General features: G+C 37.2%; 1 protein-coding gene across 1 annotated transcript in view; it reads right to left on the bottom strand.

Annotated features, from left to right (window-relative positions):
• The window catches only part of xpo4 (exportin 4), a 98585-nt gene extending 87465 nt beyond the window's left edge, over window positions 1–11120 (bottom strand). Inside the window, exons 1-2 of the mRNA XM_051959009.1 lie at window positions 10996–11120; window positions 920–1025 (exon numbers count right to left, since the gene is read on the bottom strand). Of these exons, the coding sequence (XP_051814969.1) occupies window positions 920–1025; window positions 10996–11085 (196 nt within the window). The 5' untranslated portion in view covers window positions 11086–11120. The remainder of the gene's footprint in view (window positions 1–919; window positions 1026–10995) is intronic.
• Window positions 11121–15943: the final 4823 nt, after the last annotated feature.

A 15943-nucleotide genomic window follows, 5' to 3' on the forward strand; every position in this document is an offset into this window, starting at 1 on the left:
CATCTATTTTCCTTCTTATTTGTTTTTATCTTGCATGATGTGAAGATAATTACATAGATTAAGTTTCATAGTTCAGCTGTTCTTAAGCAATAACAAGAGTGATTAAAAAGTGAAAATTTTGGAAAAGCAATAGTAACAAGGACTTAATGGTATAAATATGATATGCAATAGAAGTTGGAATAAATGCTCTTGAAAGCTGCTAAAACATTCATCAATGTAGGCTTTACTGCAGGCCTGCATTGTTCTGTGCTAATGTAGAATGAAGAAGACCAGACTCCTGCATACAATAAGTAAAAGGCTAAGAAAACATGACTGTACTTAGTCTGCTTCTAAATGTGGACACGGTTGTGACATATCTCCGTCTGCAACGGGCTGCCTTACATCTTATCTGAACCAACAGCCTGGTGGAGCTGCAGTCATGCATCAGTGTCTGGACTGAATCTGCTCAGCTACAGAACTACTGCACACTGTGATGAACAAAATGCAGCGAAATAGATCAGAACCTAAAGATTAAAGTTTCCTATAATGAAGAAAACGCTGGTGGGCAGCTTCGGCAGACAGATGTGCAGGACTAAAGTGCATCATTGTGTGACTGAAATATGTCCTGTGGGATGTACATTTATTCTGGTTAAAGGTGAGTCTGTACAGTTAGAGCTGAATATTTATCTCCTTGAATCAAACGAGACTTGCAATCTGTCTGTACGGGGCATTCAAATGTTCACCCAGACATCACAAATGAAAAGCATAACATCTGAAGCTGAAGCTCAGATTAAATGAACAGTGATGTTAAAGCACTGTAAATGTGCCTTTGAACAAGATAACACTGCAGTTTTCATTTGCATAGAAACAGAGCTGTCTTTCTTTGTTAATTTCGTCTTTATGAACATCATGCAAGCTACACAATGAAGTCATCCGTTACCTAAGATGTGCTTGCAAATGGCAAAAGGAGATTTGGACTTCCTGAAGGAGAGGAACACATGTTCGGCATGTTGCCTCTGATCTGTGCTGACCATGGAGGGCGGTGCCTGGAAAACACAAAGAACATTTAGATGACAAGGATTAAAGTTTTAAACACACCAACACTACCAACATCAAATTCAAGTGTATAAGTGTGACTTTCAGCGATGTGTTTGCTAGAATTTGGTATTATAGGAATTCCACCATTCGTGGTTAAACTTGTTAGCACAGCATTGGTAGACATTCAGAAAAATACTATGACAAAGATATGCGACTTGAAATGCAAATGTGCACAATAGAAATACAGATTTGACAGTCAAAAAGAAACATTATTTCAACAACCTTTGTCTACACATTTTAACAATATTTCTCATTACCTCCGCCAGGAGGTTATGTAATCACCGGAGTTTGTTTGTCTGTGTGTGTGTGTGTGTGTGTGTGTGTCTGTCTGTTTGTCTGTTAACAGCATAACTCAAAAAGTCATGGACGGATTTTCACCAAATTTTTACAGGATGTCCGGAAGAGCACGAGTAAGAATCGATTAGATTTTGGAGGTGATCCGGATCACCGTCTGGATCCAGGAATTTTTTGAAGGTCGAAGGACAATTGAGATATGACCGCCAGGTGGCCAGACAAACGGCATGGCGGAGGTATGCGCTCTCCGAGTGCTTTTCTAGTTAATGTTGGGTTGGATTTCTTAATTATTTTTCTTCACGGTGGACCGGGAAATAGTGATCAACATTTTTCACCATTTTCACACATTTTACTGACCAAATATCAAGTCAATAAATCCAGAAAATGATCTACAAGACAACAGTTCTATTGTTCGGCAGCCAAATTGGTACTGTATTATTTTCAAAATGCTTTTTGGCCAACACAAATAATAGACAGACTTCACTGATAGCATCAAAAATATCCCACTATGAAACAAATACAACTAAAAAGGATAAAACTATCTGAAAACTTTAGAATAAATATCCTCTCACTTCCTCATAGCACTTTTTCCTGTTTTGTTTGAACTTCATTGAAGAACAAACCTCATAGAAGTACAAAAAAGACAGGCAATAATGACACAAATACCCCATAATAATAATAAAAAAGGCATTACAGCTCCAAATACAGCAGCGCAACATGCACACAGATTTTATTGAGGAGTGTCTCCGTGACACAGCTCAGCAGGAAAGTCACATTCCAAGCCTAATTGCAGTGAAAGCAGCTCTGCGGCTGACAGCAGAGAGGAAAGAAAGACCTTTTTATCTGAGAGAACAGCACACACACACTCACTTCAACCCACATTATGGACTATGATGGGATGGCAGATGCATTGCAAAAAGACTATTAGCATAAATTCAGGGGCTTAATATTACCAAAAAAGAAAGAAAAATAACAGTAGCATGGAATATTTACCTTGATGGAAATACATTTATATTTTTGAAACAGAAAAAAATATTTAATGAGACCAACTTCATCTTATGAAGGTTAGAACGTTTCATTTTGTGTTAAACAGTTAAGAAAAGGTGATTAAATTCACCTGAAACGAGTTCTATCAGTTATATCAATAAAGGAGATATATGGTCAATACAATATCTGAAAATGATGAAAAGCGTGGATTGGTGTTTCTCCAAGTTCAAGATATCGTCCTTAAATATCTTGTTTAGTCCACAACCTAAAGATACTCAGTTTACTGTCATAGAAGGGGAAAGACACTAGGAAATGTACAAATTTAACAAGTTGAAATCTCAGAATTTGGTTATTTTTTCTTTAAAAATTGCAGTGTAATAAATAATTACACTGATGCTGTCTGTAGTTTTACAAACATGTCGTCCCCCTTGTGTAACAGTCATGCTTTTGATGGTATCTCATGCAGTAAACCTTCATCACATGTTTGAAATCTATTACAGCGGATTTTGAAATGAAACTTGACTTAAAAAAAAAAAAAGCTTATCCAAGTCAAATCACAGGTACTTTCTCCAAAAAATTTAGTCCGATAACGTGGTATGAAAATATCTGTGACAATGAGTCGCACTGAAACTTTTGGAAACGAGTCTCAGAGAACTCAGACAGTACAATTATTTAGAAGCGTAATGTTATTCATACATCAATTTGCAAAATTCACGAAAAATCGTCGGTATATGAAAAGTCCCCACTGACTAAATCTGAACCCAGCAGCCAGAAATCTCCTTCTATTCTGACAACATCTGTGTTTAAAGTAGTAGGTAAATTCATTGCTAGTATTCGGGATATTCGGTTATTTAAAAAAAAATTAAGTCTCTGATTTCAGCTATCTAAATGTAAACACTTTCTTGTCTCTCACCCATGACAGTAAGTTGATTATCGCGGAGTTGCAGACGAAACAAGACAGTTCAGGATGTCATCTTGGGCTTTGGAATCTAATTTTTCTTACACTGCTGGACATTTTATTGACCAAACAACTAGCCGAATATTCAAAAAAATATCAGAAGTGACAATAATCAGTAGCTTAGTTTCCACTCTAGGTTTGTATTTTTGATTCTCTAATAAGTTTATTACAGTACACAGTATTTTGAATACTCTTGCTATTGTAAAATTCCAATATGATTTTGCACCCTTCGTCTTCTACCAGCCCATTTTGCATTATTTTTCTCAAATGCTACATGTATGCGCTACTAATACAGTGGGTACAGAAAATATTCAGACCCCTTGAAATTTTTCTCTCTGTGTCATTGCAGCCATTTGCCAAAATCAAAAAAGTTCATTTTATTTCTCATTAATGTACACTCAGCACCCCATCTTGACAGAAAAAAAATGAAATGTAGAAATTTTTGCAAATTTATTAAAAAAGAAAAACTGAAATATCACATGGTCAGAAGTATTCAGACCCTTTGCAGCAACATTCATATTTAACTCACATGCTGTCCATTTCTTCTGATCCTCCTCCAGATGGTTCTGCTTCTTTATTGAAGTCCAGCTGTGTTTAATTAAACTGATTGGACTTGATTAGGAAAGGCACACACCTGTCTATATAAGACCTTACAGCTCACAGTGCATGTCAGAGCAAATGAGAATCATGAGGTGGAAGGAACTGCCCAAGGAGCTCAGAGACAGAATTGTGGCAAGGCACAGATCTGGCCAAAGTTACAAAAGAATTTCTGCAGCACTCAAGGTTCCTCAGAGCACAGTGGCCTCCATAATCCTCAAATGGAAGAAGTTTGGGACGACCACAACTCTTCCTAGACCTGGCCGTCCAGCCACACTGAGCAATGGTGGGAGAAGAGCCTTGGTGAGAGAGGTAAAGAAGAACCCAAAGATCACTGTGGCTGAGCTCCAGAGATGCAGTCAAGAGATAGGAGAAAGTTCCACAAAGTCAACTATCACTGCAGCCCTCTACCAGTCAGGGCTTTATGGCAGAGTGGCCCGACGGAAGCCTCTCCTCAGTGCAAGACACATGAAAGCCTGCATAGAGTTTGCCAAAAAACACACGAAGGACTCCCAGACTATGAGAAATAAGATTCTCTGGTCTGATGAGACCAAGATTGAATTTTTGGTGTTAATTCTAAGCGGTATGTGTGGAGAAAACCAGGCACTGCTCATCACCTGCCCAATACAATCCCTACAGTGAAACATGGTGGTGGGAGCATCATGTTGTGGGGGTGTTTTTCAGCTGCAGGGACAGGACGACTGGTTGCAATTGAAGGAAGGATGAATGCGGCCAAGTACAGAGATATCCTGGAGGAAAACCTCTTCCAGAGTGCTCAGGACCTCAGACTGGGCCGAAGGTTCACCTTTCACCAGGACAATGACCCTAAGCACACAGCTAAAATAACAAAGGAGTGGCTTCAGAACAACTCTGTGACCGTTCTTGACTGGCCCAGCCAGAGCCCTGACCTAAACCCAATTGAGCATCTCTGGAGAGACCTCAAAATGACTGTCCACCAACATTCACCATCCAACCTGACAGAACTGGAGAGGATCTGCAAGGAAAAATGGCAGAGGATCCCCAAATCCAGGTGTGAAAAACTTGTTGCGTCATTCCCAAGAAGACTCATGGCTGTACTCGCTGAAAAGGGTGCTTCTACTCAATACCGAGCACAGGGTCTGAATACTTCTGACCATGTGACATTTCAGTTTTTCTCTTTTAATAAATTTGCAAAAAAATCCAAATTTCCTTTTTTTTCTGTCAAGATGGGGTGCTGAGTGTACATTAATGAGAAATAAAATGAACTTTTTTGATTTTGGCAAATGGCTGCAATGACACAGAGAGTGAAAAATTTCAAGGGGTCTGAATACTTTCTGTACCCACTGTATACCTTGAGTGTCCCCAAGAGGATTAAGCAGCTTTCTTTGTCTATCTAAATTCAACAAGACGACATGGTCATCAATATCCCCCGCCACATGTGATGTCCATGAGTCTATATCCAAAATAGTGATCAAGGGCCATAACTCTGTTAAATATTATCGCACAGGTTTCATTTTCGAACTTGATCAAGGTGTCCATGGTGTGAAGCTACACACTAAATTTCATAATCCTAGCTGTAATAGTTTCCAAGAAAAGCTGTCCCCTTCATCTCGGACGGACGCATGGAAGCACGGAAGCACGGATGGACGGACGGACGGACGGACAGAGGCCAAACCTATATCCCCTTTTCCACTTCGTGGAGGCGGGGGATAAAAATAATGTAAAAAGAATCAGAGCAAGAGCACAACATATGAGATTTTGATTCAGGATCAAAGAACAGAGTTTAGCCTGCTTCCATGAGCTTATGAGCAGCATCTTTAATAAGAGAAGTCACCCTCAAACTATAGCTGAACAGTTAATTGATTTTAAATTGAAAAAACAATTTTAAAAAATACAAATAATGTTTAAAAAAAACTTACACATCCAAATCACAAAGGCTACAATTTAGGACACACGAGGTGTGGCCATTAAATAATGAAACTAATTCAATTTTATGTAATTCAAACAGACTAAAACTTGTTCTTGCTTGTTCAATGACCTACATGGTTCAGGCGTGAAGTGTAGTTATTTAATAGCCACACCCTGCACATTTTGCAGGGTTTAAACTGACATATTAATGGGTTTAAATATTCATGCAACGCTAGTGTGTTTGTTTTGATGCCATCGGGTTCACGCTCCATCACATGTTGCTAAATCTATAAGTGGTTAATGAATTAAAGGTTAACGTTATAAAAGTATACCGCATTATTTGTCAGAAGAAAAATGCAATTTTCCCTAAATCACTGACATCAACCTGCTGAATAAACTGTTAGATTCACTGCTCATAATGAATCAGGAGCTTTGTAATGACTGGAACAGTGGGATTTGGCATATCTCTACACCTCAGGATAATCTAGACACCCATATGAGAGCATGTTATGAGTTACAATACAGAAAATAAAGGCTGGGCACCATCAGCCTTCTGGGTTAGTGTTAGGACACACCAAAAAAAAAAAAAAAAAAACTGCGACCAATTCCATCTGAATTCACAGATGGGGGTTGCAGCACCATTTTCAATTTGACTTTGGAAGACAGTGGTGGGAGGTCGTGATATAAAAAACTTTATGTGCAAAATTACAGGCTTATACTCCCAGTAGTTTTTAAATTATGGCATTTTCAAATTTTAATAATTTAGGCCAAAATGCCCTCCCCCCAATCCTCGCCTGGAATTTTTAGGTTTTAAAATGCTTATATCTCTGCTTCTGGGTATCACAGAGACTTGATTTTTTTTTCTCCAAGCTCTCTACATGTTGATGATGTCCTAGAAACAACACACACACTCATGAGAAGTCTCTACAGAGCAGGGGGGCTTGCCCAAAATGTATAAATTATTTGTAAAAACCACTCGCAAGTAGGGTTAAGGGTGTTAAAAATACTAGAAATCTTATAGATTAATGTCTTAGCACCATTTAGTATTGCTCTAGATCAGACTGGCTTATAACTTATACAGGGGGAGCCCTCTAGGCACATTATTTAGAGAGATATGGACTGCTGAACACTGCCCCCCATGAAAAGTGTCTAATTTTCAAGGAGCCTGAAGTCAATGTAGCATAGGTGGTAGAGATCTGCAAATTTGCACAGAAACTCATCTATCCTCTTACTATAGCCATGCAAAGTCCCAACTTCTAGCCATCACTGCATCATGCTCAATTTTACCCTCAAACTAGGCCATTTTTGGTAGTCACGAATCTGAACATTACCTGTTATGCATATATAGTGTGCATATTTATGCTGGTGTATACAACTGGAGTTGGAAAAATAACTTCCACATTTTTAGATAACTTGCAAGGGCTGGATTGTGCCCACTGAACTTCTGAATTTAATAGAATAAACACACCTACTTTCATTCAAGATATTACAGAAAAAATGTGTGACAGTGTATGATCAATATCCTTTTGTATGGATTGTTACGCACAAAGCCCCAATTATTTTCCAACATAATTACCACACCAGTGGATACACATGTATTTTCATCTTATTGTACATAGTACCCTATAGCGTAGATTAAGATTCGCCAGAAGCCAGTAATGGCCTAGTTTGGGGGTAAAATTGAGCATGATGCAGTGATGGCTAGAAGCTGGGACTTTGCATGGCTAGAGTAAGAGGATAGATGAGTTTCTGTGCAAATTTGCAGATCTCTACCACCTGTGCTACATTGACTTCAGGCTCCTTGAAAATTAGGCATTTTTCATGGGAGGCAATGTTCAGCAGTCCATATCTCTCTAAATAATGTGCCTAGAGGGCTCTCCCTGTATAAGTTATAAGCCAGTCTGGTCTAGAGCAATATTAAATGGTGCTAAGACATTAAAGCTGCTGTCCGGAGTTTCCGTTTGTTTTCAATTTATGTATCATTGTTTAACAAAGCTTAAATGTGTTAGTCTCGTTCGATACTATAATATAAAGTTAGTATAACGCGATATGAAAATTTATTCATGAGCTCCGCCTTCCTCTCATAGACCCCCATGTTATTCCAAAAAGCGCCGGTTGCTGCCGACCAATCAAGTTCGAGCTTCAGCTTTGTCATGCTGTCAATCAACGGTTACGCGCACAGCAAGCAAGCCCATGCAGAGGTGGGCGAGCTACGCACTACGCAACTGCGCGCACATTTGTTTTGCTTGTGGAGGAGAGAGCATCAGGGATCAGCAACTTCCAGAAAAGTTGCCAATCCCACGGCTTGTCAGGCCAAGAGACTGCAGGACGTTTTTTGGCTCGGGGTGCTCGCGTCGCTCCCCGACCACGGCCTCCATAGCCCGCCTGACGGCTTCGTTTAGATGCCCGACCTCTGGAGGAAGATGTTGGGGCGTCTGGGACATACTCTTCGTCAGAGGAGTCATGCAATTCTGAACTCTAGACAGAAATAAATAAACAATATAACACATATGCACGGGTAAATGCACTAAGTTTGATAAACAACGTCATCGAGAGGGATACACGAGTGTAATCACATATTGAAACTTTACTCGTTCGTCCTAGCAGATTCATGTTATTTTGGTGTTAGGACAAGTTAGACTCAATACAGAATTCTAACGTAATTCCTTTATTATTTACTAAATGTACTAAATGTAGAGGAGTGGAAAACAGCAAAACAGGCAAGATGCTGCAGCACTCCGGGCACCCCTCTCAGGTACTGCGCGCGTGCACAAATAAAGGGGCGAAATCAGACGGAGGGAGGGTGGGACCAACAGTGTTTTGGGAGACGCTGCGATTCAAACTCTGGACAGCAGCTTTAATCTGTAAGATTTCTAGTATTTTTAACACCCTTAACCCTACTCGCAAGTGGTTTTTACAAATAATTTACACATTTTGGGCAAGACCCCCTGCTCTGAAGAGACTTCTCCTGAGTGTGTGTGTTGTTTCTAGGACATCATCAACATGTAGAGAGCTTGGAGAAAAAATTTCAAGTCTCTGTGATACCCAGAAGCAGAGATATAAGCATTTTAAAACCTAAAAATTCCAGGCGAGGATTGGGGGGAGGGCATTTTGGCCTAAATTATTAAAATTTGAAAATGCCATAACTCAAAAATTATTAGGAGTATAAGCCTGTAATTTTGCACACAAAGCTTTTTTAATTATGATCTTCCACCACCAGCACCCACAGTAAAATTGAAGATGGTGCTGCAACTTCCTTCCCGAATATTTGGTGTTTTGGGATGGAATAAGCCCTGCTTCTACTTGGATCTGAGTGCCTTTTAGCAACTCAACTCAAATTAAACTAAATTAAAATGTTAATGTTAGCTTAATGTTAACATGCTCACTGTTAGATTTACAATAATATCTACACCTTAACTCCTTCTTTCACTTATGCATCTTGTATGCATTTCCTAAACCTACATGTTTACGGTACATCCACATCCTATTACACAGCTCACCATGTCATATCTGTAATTACCAATATGTAAGTCCATCATGACATACAGTTTTGTAGTTCTTGGCCTACTTCTTTCATGCCTCATCTGCATCTAGCTGCTGCAACACGTACATTTTCCCAGTGAGGGATCGGTAAAGTTTATCTTGTCTTATTTTATCTGGTATGTATTTATTTACTTTACTTTTTTGCACTACTTTAAGTCATTATATTTCATATTTATTCTGCAATCCAAAATATCAGAATTTCAACATGAGGTATACTACTGTTTCTAGAGTTCTTTATACACCTATAAAAAAGCTATTAAATGTTTTCATACATACACTTACACAGAGGATTTTTGTACTAGATTTGTACATTTTATAATTGCACATTTCCGTCCATACTTGTGTTTAAACAATACTGTATTCTGTTCTTTTCAAAGCCATTCATACAGTAAGATACCTGCTGCTACTTCAATGTGAAGTTAAAGCACAAATTTATTTAATTTACATATCCAAGTATGTATCAGGTTAAATATGGTGCTTTTAGTTTAAAAACAAGATGTCAGAAAGCATGATCAGGCTGCTATAGCTAATTCAACCAACACACTGGCCCATAACATGCACATGATTTAGCTAGTTGCTCCTAGCAGGGCTATTTAGCATTGTTTCTCTTTATCTAGGAGGCTTCAGAGAGGGCAAGAAGGCAAACAGTTGACAGAATGACATGTTGCATACAATTGGGGGTTTTCTGCACTACTGTAAGCCATTACTTTTCATATTTGTTCTGCAATTTGTAATATCCAGAAGTGCAACATCAGTTACGTTACTGTTTTTATAGTTCTTATACACCTATAAATAAGCTATTCCACTGTTTTTATACAAACACTTGAACTTTTGCTGGATTTTTATCTTTCATAATTGCGCATCTTCTGCACTTGTGCTTAAACAATAAAGGTGTTCTACTGTGTTCCATTCAAAACCATTCATACAGTAAGACACCTGCTGCTGACCTTCATATGAAGTTGAAGCACTAATATACTTTATTATAATATATTTATAGGTGTTTTGTAGATTAAACAGACTGTTTTTGGTTTAAAAACAAGATGGCAGAAAGCATGATCAGGCTGCTACAGCTAATTTGACCAACACACTGACCCATGACATGCACATGGTTAGCTAGTTGCCCCTAGCAGTGGTATTTAGCCTGTTTTTTCTTCATCGAGGAGGCTTCAGAGGGGGCAAGAAGGCAAATACTGGGTGTAAATGAGCGTTTTGGGAGTCAACAGACGAGCTAAAGCTATAAATCGACTGAAATTACAGCGAAAACCGACAACACCGAGATGCTGCAGGAGTCTATAGAGAGCAGAAAAAACTTGATGGAAAGGCTGGACGGGAGGCGAAGTTTCTGGAAAACCGAAGATAAACAGAGTTATATTTTAGAGATGTTGGTGTTGATAGTGGAGGGAAATGTTAGGAGGATTTATTTTATTATTATTGCTTACGGGATGGAGACAGACGAGCATCTGCGCCACGCATCGTTCAACATACAACCGTCTCTCCGGTACAGACAGAGAAAAAAAGCTGAACACATTTTAGAAACAGAGAAGAAGAAGAAAGAGGAGCCGCGAACCGCTCGAGCCCCAGCCGAGGCTAAACCTAACGGAGCCGGTACCGAGCACCTGGCGGGCTTCGAAAACAAAGCGGGAGTTTCTCACCATTAAAACTTTGGCAGCGCTTTCCAGCTGTGTGATCACTTCTGGTGCACCGACCGCCGCCATCATCGTCCCTCTCCAATGACGCGCCATCCGCTCTGCATTGTGGGATTACAGCCGCTGCTCGCCGGTAAACCCCCCATAAAACCTCCACACGGTTATGTAATACAGAGAGTACCGCCAAACTGGTCCTTAAAGTAGCCATGGCTTCAGAAAAATATCAAATTAATGGAAAAATGCATTAGTGCAGAACTGAAACTAAAATAAGTATTAATTATGACTGTAGCAAGTAGCTAATCAGTTACTTTATGTGTCTTTCTGGTTTTCTTTGTGGTTGTTTTATATCTTTAAAATGCCTTTTAGATGGACAAAGGCAAAAACCATCAAAAGACGATGACAGGAGACACCAACTACAGAACAATGCAAGACAACCACAAAAAGTCACAAAACAACCATAAGAAGTCACAAAATGACTGCAAAGAGATAAAACTACCACAAAGATGCACAAATCTATCACAAAGAGGCAGAAGGGAACCACAAAAAGAAACAAATCAACCATAACAAGTCCAACAAAAATGTCTACAAAGAGACAAATCTACCACAAAGATACACAAAAAGACACAAACAACCATAACAAGGTATCACACAATATGTCACAAAATATCAACAGACAAAACCACCACAAAAGAAACAGCCACAAAAAAGACACAACGCAATCACAAGAAGTCAGAAAACGTCCACAAAGAGACAACACAACCACAGAATGTCTCAAAACAACCATAAAAAGTCACAGAATGTGTGCCAAGAGATACAAGCACAAAGAAACACAAAACAATACCCAGATAGCAAACTATGGGTGAATCAATGTTGAATCTATATTGAGACCTAACGTAGAAATTATACAGAAAGCGCAAGGTTGATAAAATGTTGAGTCAACGTTTGCGTTTCAACCATAAATCACACTTTACCCAGATAGCAAAAGATGTTAAATCAATGTTGAATTAGGGTTAAGAAGGTTGAATTGTGGTTACGGTTGAAGACTGATGGTTGGATCAACGTTGATTCAACAACATTTTGTCAACATTGAAGTTTGTGTTTAAAAGATACCATTGAATCTACATTGTATTTTGGTTCAATTAAAATGTTTGAAAGGTCAATGTTTAATTAATGTTGAATCTATGTTTGCAAACATGTAATCTATGTAAGCAAACATTGACTCAACATTTTATCAACCTTGCGCTTTCTGTATAATTTCGACGTTAGGTCTCAACATAGATTCAACATTGATTCACCCATAGTTTGCTATCTGGGTAATAAGTCACAGAATGCTTGCAAAGAGAGAACTACCACAAAGATGCACAAAAGTACACAAAACAACCATAATAAGTCAAAAAATGTCTACAAAGAGGCAGAGCTAGCACAAAGAGACAAAAAAAGACACAAAACAACCATAAGAAGTAACAAAATTTGTCCTAGGAAATAAAACAAGGACACAAAACAACCATGAGAAGTCACAAAATATCTGAAAAGAGGCACAAAACAACCACAAAAAGACACGAAACAACCATAACAAGTCAAAAAAAAGTCTGCAAAGACAAAATAAAATCAAAGATACCCAAGAAGACATAGAGCAACCATAAGAAATCACAAAATGTTCGTAAAGAGACAACACAACCACAAAAAGACACAACCACGTGAAGCCACAAAATGTCCGCAGCAAGACAATGACGAACCATCCGGTATGCATTGTGGGATTACAGCCGCTACTACTCAGAAAACCGTCTGACTCAACATACACTGTTATTTAACGGAAATTGTACCTTCAAACTGGTTGTTAAAGTAGTCATGGCTTTGGAAAAATTTGAAATGATTACATGAGATTAAATAAATATTACTTATGATTGTACTGAACAGCTAATCAGTTACTTTATGTGACTTTATAGTTATTTTGTGTGTTTTTATTGTTGTTTTAATCATTTTTGTGATTGTTTCATATCTTTAATGCCCCTTTCAAAGCAAAACCATCAAAAGACAGTGCTGGAAAAAAAACACAAAACAATGCAAGATAACTGCAAAAAATCACAAAACAACTATAAGAAGTCACAAAATGCATAAGTCAGTGATAATTAAAATATTACATTTAAGTCATATTTATGTTCGATGTAAATCAAACTTAAAATTACTGATACTTCATGGATAAGTTGTGATGTATAATAGAATATGGGGAAAGAAAGGTACTCAACTGACGTATAAATACTCTCATGGTTTCCACTTGTGATGCTCTGTGCTGATTTGTTTGCTGATGGCGCCATCTAGTGTCGGAAATGCATCCAGTCTGCTGCTGAGCTGCCTTCAGACACAATGGTGGAAGAGTGTGCGTTCATCAGCACTTTACTGTCATTTTTTTCAGCTGTAGAGTTATTTATTTTCCTAATAAACAGCAGCAAACGCGCACCCTTGTACACACAAAACGATGCATTAAGTAATTGTTGCCGAAATAAAAAATATGCAAATACAGAAACAGAGAAACATTAAGCAGGTGTTTCATTTCACGGACAATAATCCATTTCTTTTAAAAACAAATCTTGAAAAAAAATTAGTTCTTTTCAATGTATTTGTTTTTTTATTCATCTCAATGTACATTTCTTCTAATTTGTATTTGTGTCATGATGTGCATTACAATTTCAGCATTTACAAAACTAATGTTCATCAGTATTTGTTCATTTTTACTTTAATAATGCTCTTTTAGCTTACTGTCTAAGAACTCGGAAAGTTGAGTTTGAGCAAAATTGGGGAAAATGGATTGAATTTATTACCCTGACACAAAATGACTGTACTGACTACAACTAATTTTATACACGTTTGTTTTTGAATATTATATAAGCCGCCTTGGTTCATGCGTTCTGCTTGTTTATAAAAAAAAAGAGGGAAAAGAGGAAGCAACAGATGTTACAAAAGAATGTGGAGTACTTAAAAAGTTGTATATATACATATGTATTTTTATATGTATTTTTGTATGCAAAAAGTTCACTAATAAAAATATAATTAAAAAAATAATGCTCTTTTAAATTAAGAAACTATAACTTAATATCTTCTCCAAATGTTACTTGAACCTATAAATCTTAAAAGCCTCCCTGTAAGTTTAGACCTTTGCTTTCTTTTTCTTAAAACTCATATTTACACCATTTATCTGCCAGAAATTGCAAAAACAAAAAGAATTGTTGGATTTTTAAATTTCTGACAGTCCTCAAACTAATCCTATGTGAGAAAACGTAATCAAATCTAAGCATGGTATATCGTTTATGTTGCTCAAATTCACTTCATTCTACATGTGTCGTGTAAAAAAAAGTCAAAAATGAACCCATTCAATTTTGTTAAAAAAAAAAAAACACAATTAAATCTGTAGTCCTCAATAAAAGGATAGCAATGAGTTGTTGGAAGATACATTCAGCATGGTGAAACATCTCTCTATCAGAGTGATAAACATTAGTTTGCAGAGTCTGTAAAATAAACAGTCAGACAAATGCAACCTTTATGTTTTCTTTTTAATAATTTATGGGATTCTAACTGTGTCCTACTGCACAGGAGACAGTTCACTCGCCTGCTAGTCATGGTTGTGCTGTTTCCATAGAGGTGCACAAATTTATATTACAGTGAAATGTTGAGGGAAAAAGTGACAGGATTAAAATAAAAAAATAAAACACCCAGAAACTGCTGCTCGGGGTTCAGATAGTTAACATATTGTTAGAACACAACCTTTGGTTTCTCCTGTGAATTCTCTGATGAGCAGGATGTCAAAAGGTTTAACAATCTTTTGTTAATCTGATCTGCATTAATTATTTCACCGTGTGCTTCATTTTACAAAGCTGCCGATATTTAAATAGATGTTTTCTAAAGCTTCGTATAAGACATCATGATAGCAGAGTTTGATGGATGTAGATCCTGAATCTCTTTAAGCCTTTAAGAAGCTCAGAGTTTAATTGGAGCATCTGCTCTGCCTGATAATTACTGCATACTGTGCTACTGATATTTCACTGCTGTAGTTACTCACACTGGTGGAGTGTAACTAAATACATTTAGTCAAGTACTTAAGTACAAAATTGAGTTACTTTCTTCTTTCATGCCGCTTTCTACTTCAACTCCACTACATTTATCAAACAGTTTGGTTACTTTACAAAGATTTAAAGTACGAAAAACTCATAAAATAAGATGACAGTTTATACAAGTGCATCTGATACAATAAGCTGATTAATCAATTAGTGAATTGACAGACAACATTTCTTGCTATTTTCTAATATTTTACAACCAAATTAGTCAATTAGATAATAATCATCAGATTAAACCATAATGAAAATAGTCATTACATGCAGTCCAATGCAATACTTAAAAATAACTTCCATCAATAAATTCTGCTTTAACATTAATGCATAATTCATAACAATCCAAAGATATGATATATACAAATTAATTTAAAACTTTAAGTAATTAGAACATCTAATTATACTTACATCCTTGTACTTAAGTAGCATATTCAGTGCAGGATTTGTATATGTTTTAAATTCCTTAAATAAAGGATGTGAATACTTTTATTTGCACATTTAACACATGAAACTCATGAATAGTGTGCAAAGAACTAACACTATTGCTTATTTATAACAGCATAAATCATATACTTAAGTAATGATTAACTCATGCATGGCTTGGGATTTTTAAATGCATGAATCAGCACAGCATATATCATAAATTCCTGTTGGTCACTATTAAAAAATGATGAGATTGCTTCAAATATATATCATCAGTTAAAAAATGTGAACGTATGATTTATATGTGAACCTACCAGGAAAGTATCTAAAATGACTCGAGTTATTTAATATTTAATATCTGCTGATACTGAGTCCCAATCTAATGCCATTTTTGTATATACAGCACGCATCAAGTACATTACAGTTAT

This window comes from Acanthochromis polyacanthus, chromosome 14 (genome assembly GCF_021347895.1).
Source record: "Acanthochromis polyacanthus isolate Apoly-LR-REF ecotype Palm Island chromosome 14, KAUST_Apoly_ChrSc, whole genome shotgun sequence".
Classification (NCBI taxonomy): Eukaryota; Metazoa; Chordata; class Actinopteri; family Pomacentridae; genus Acanthochromis; species Acanthochromis polyacanthus.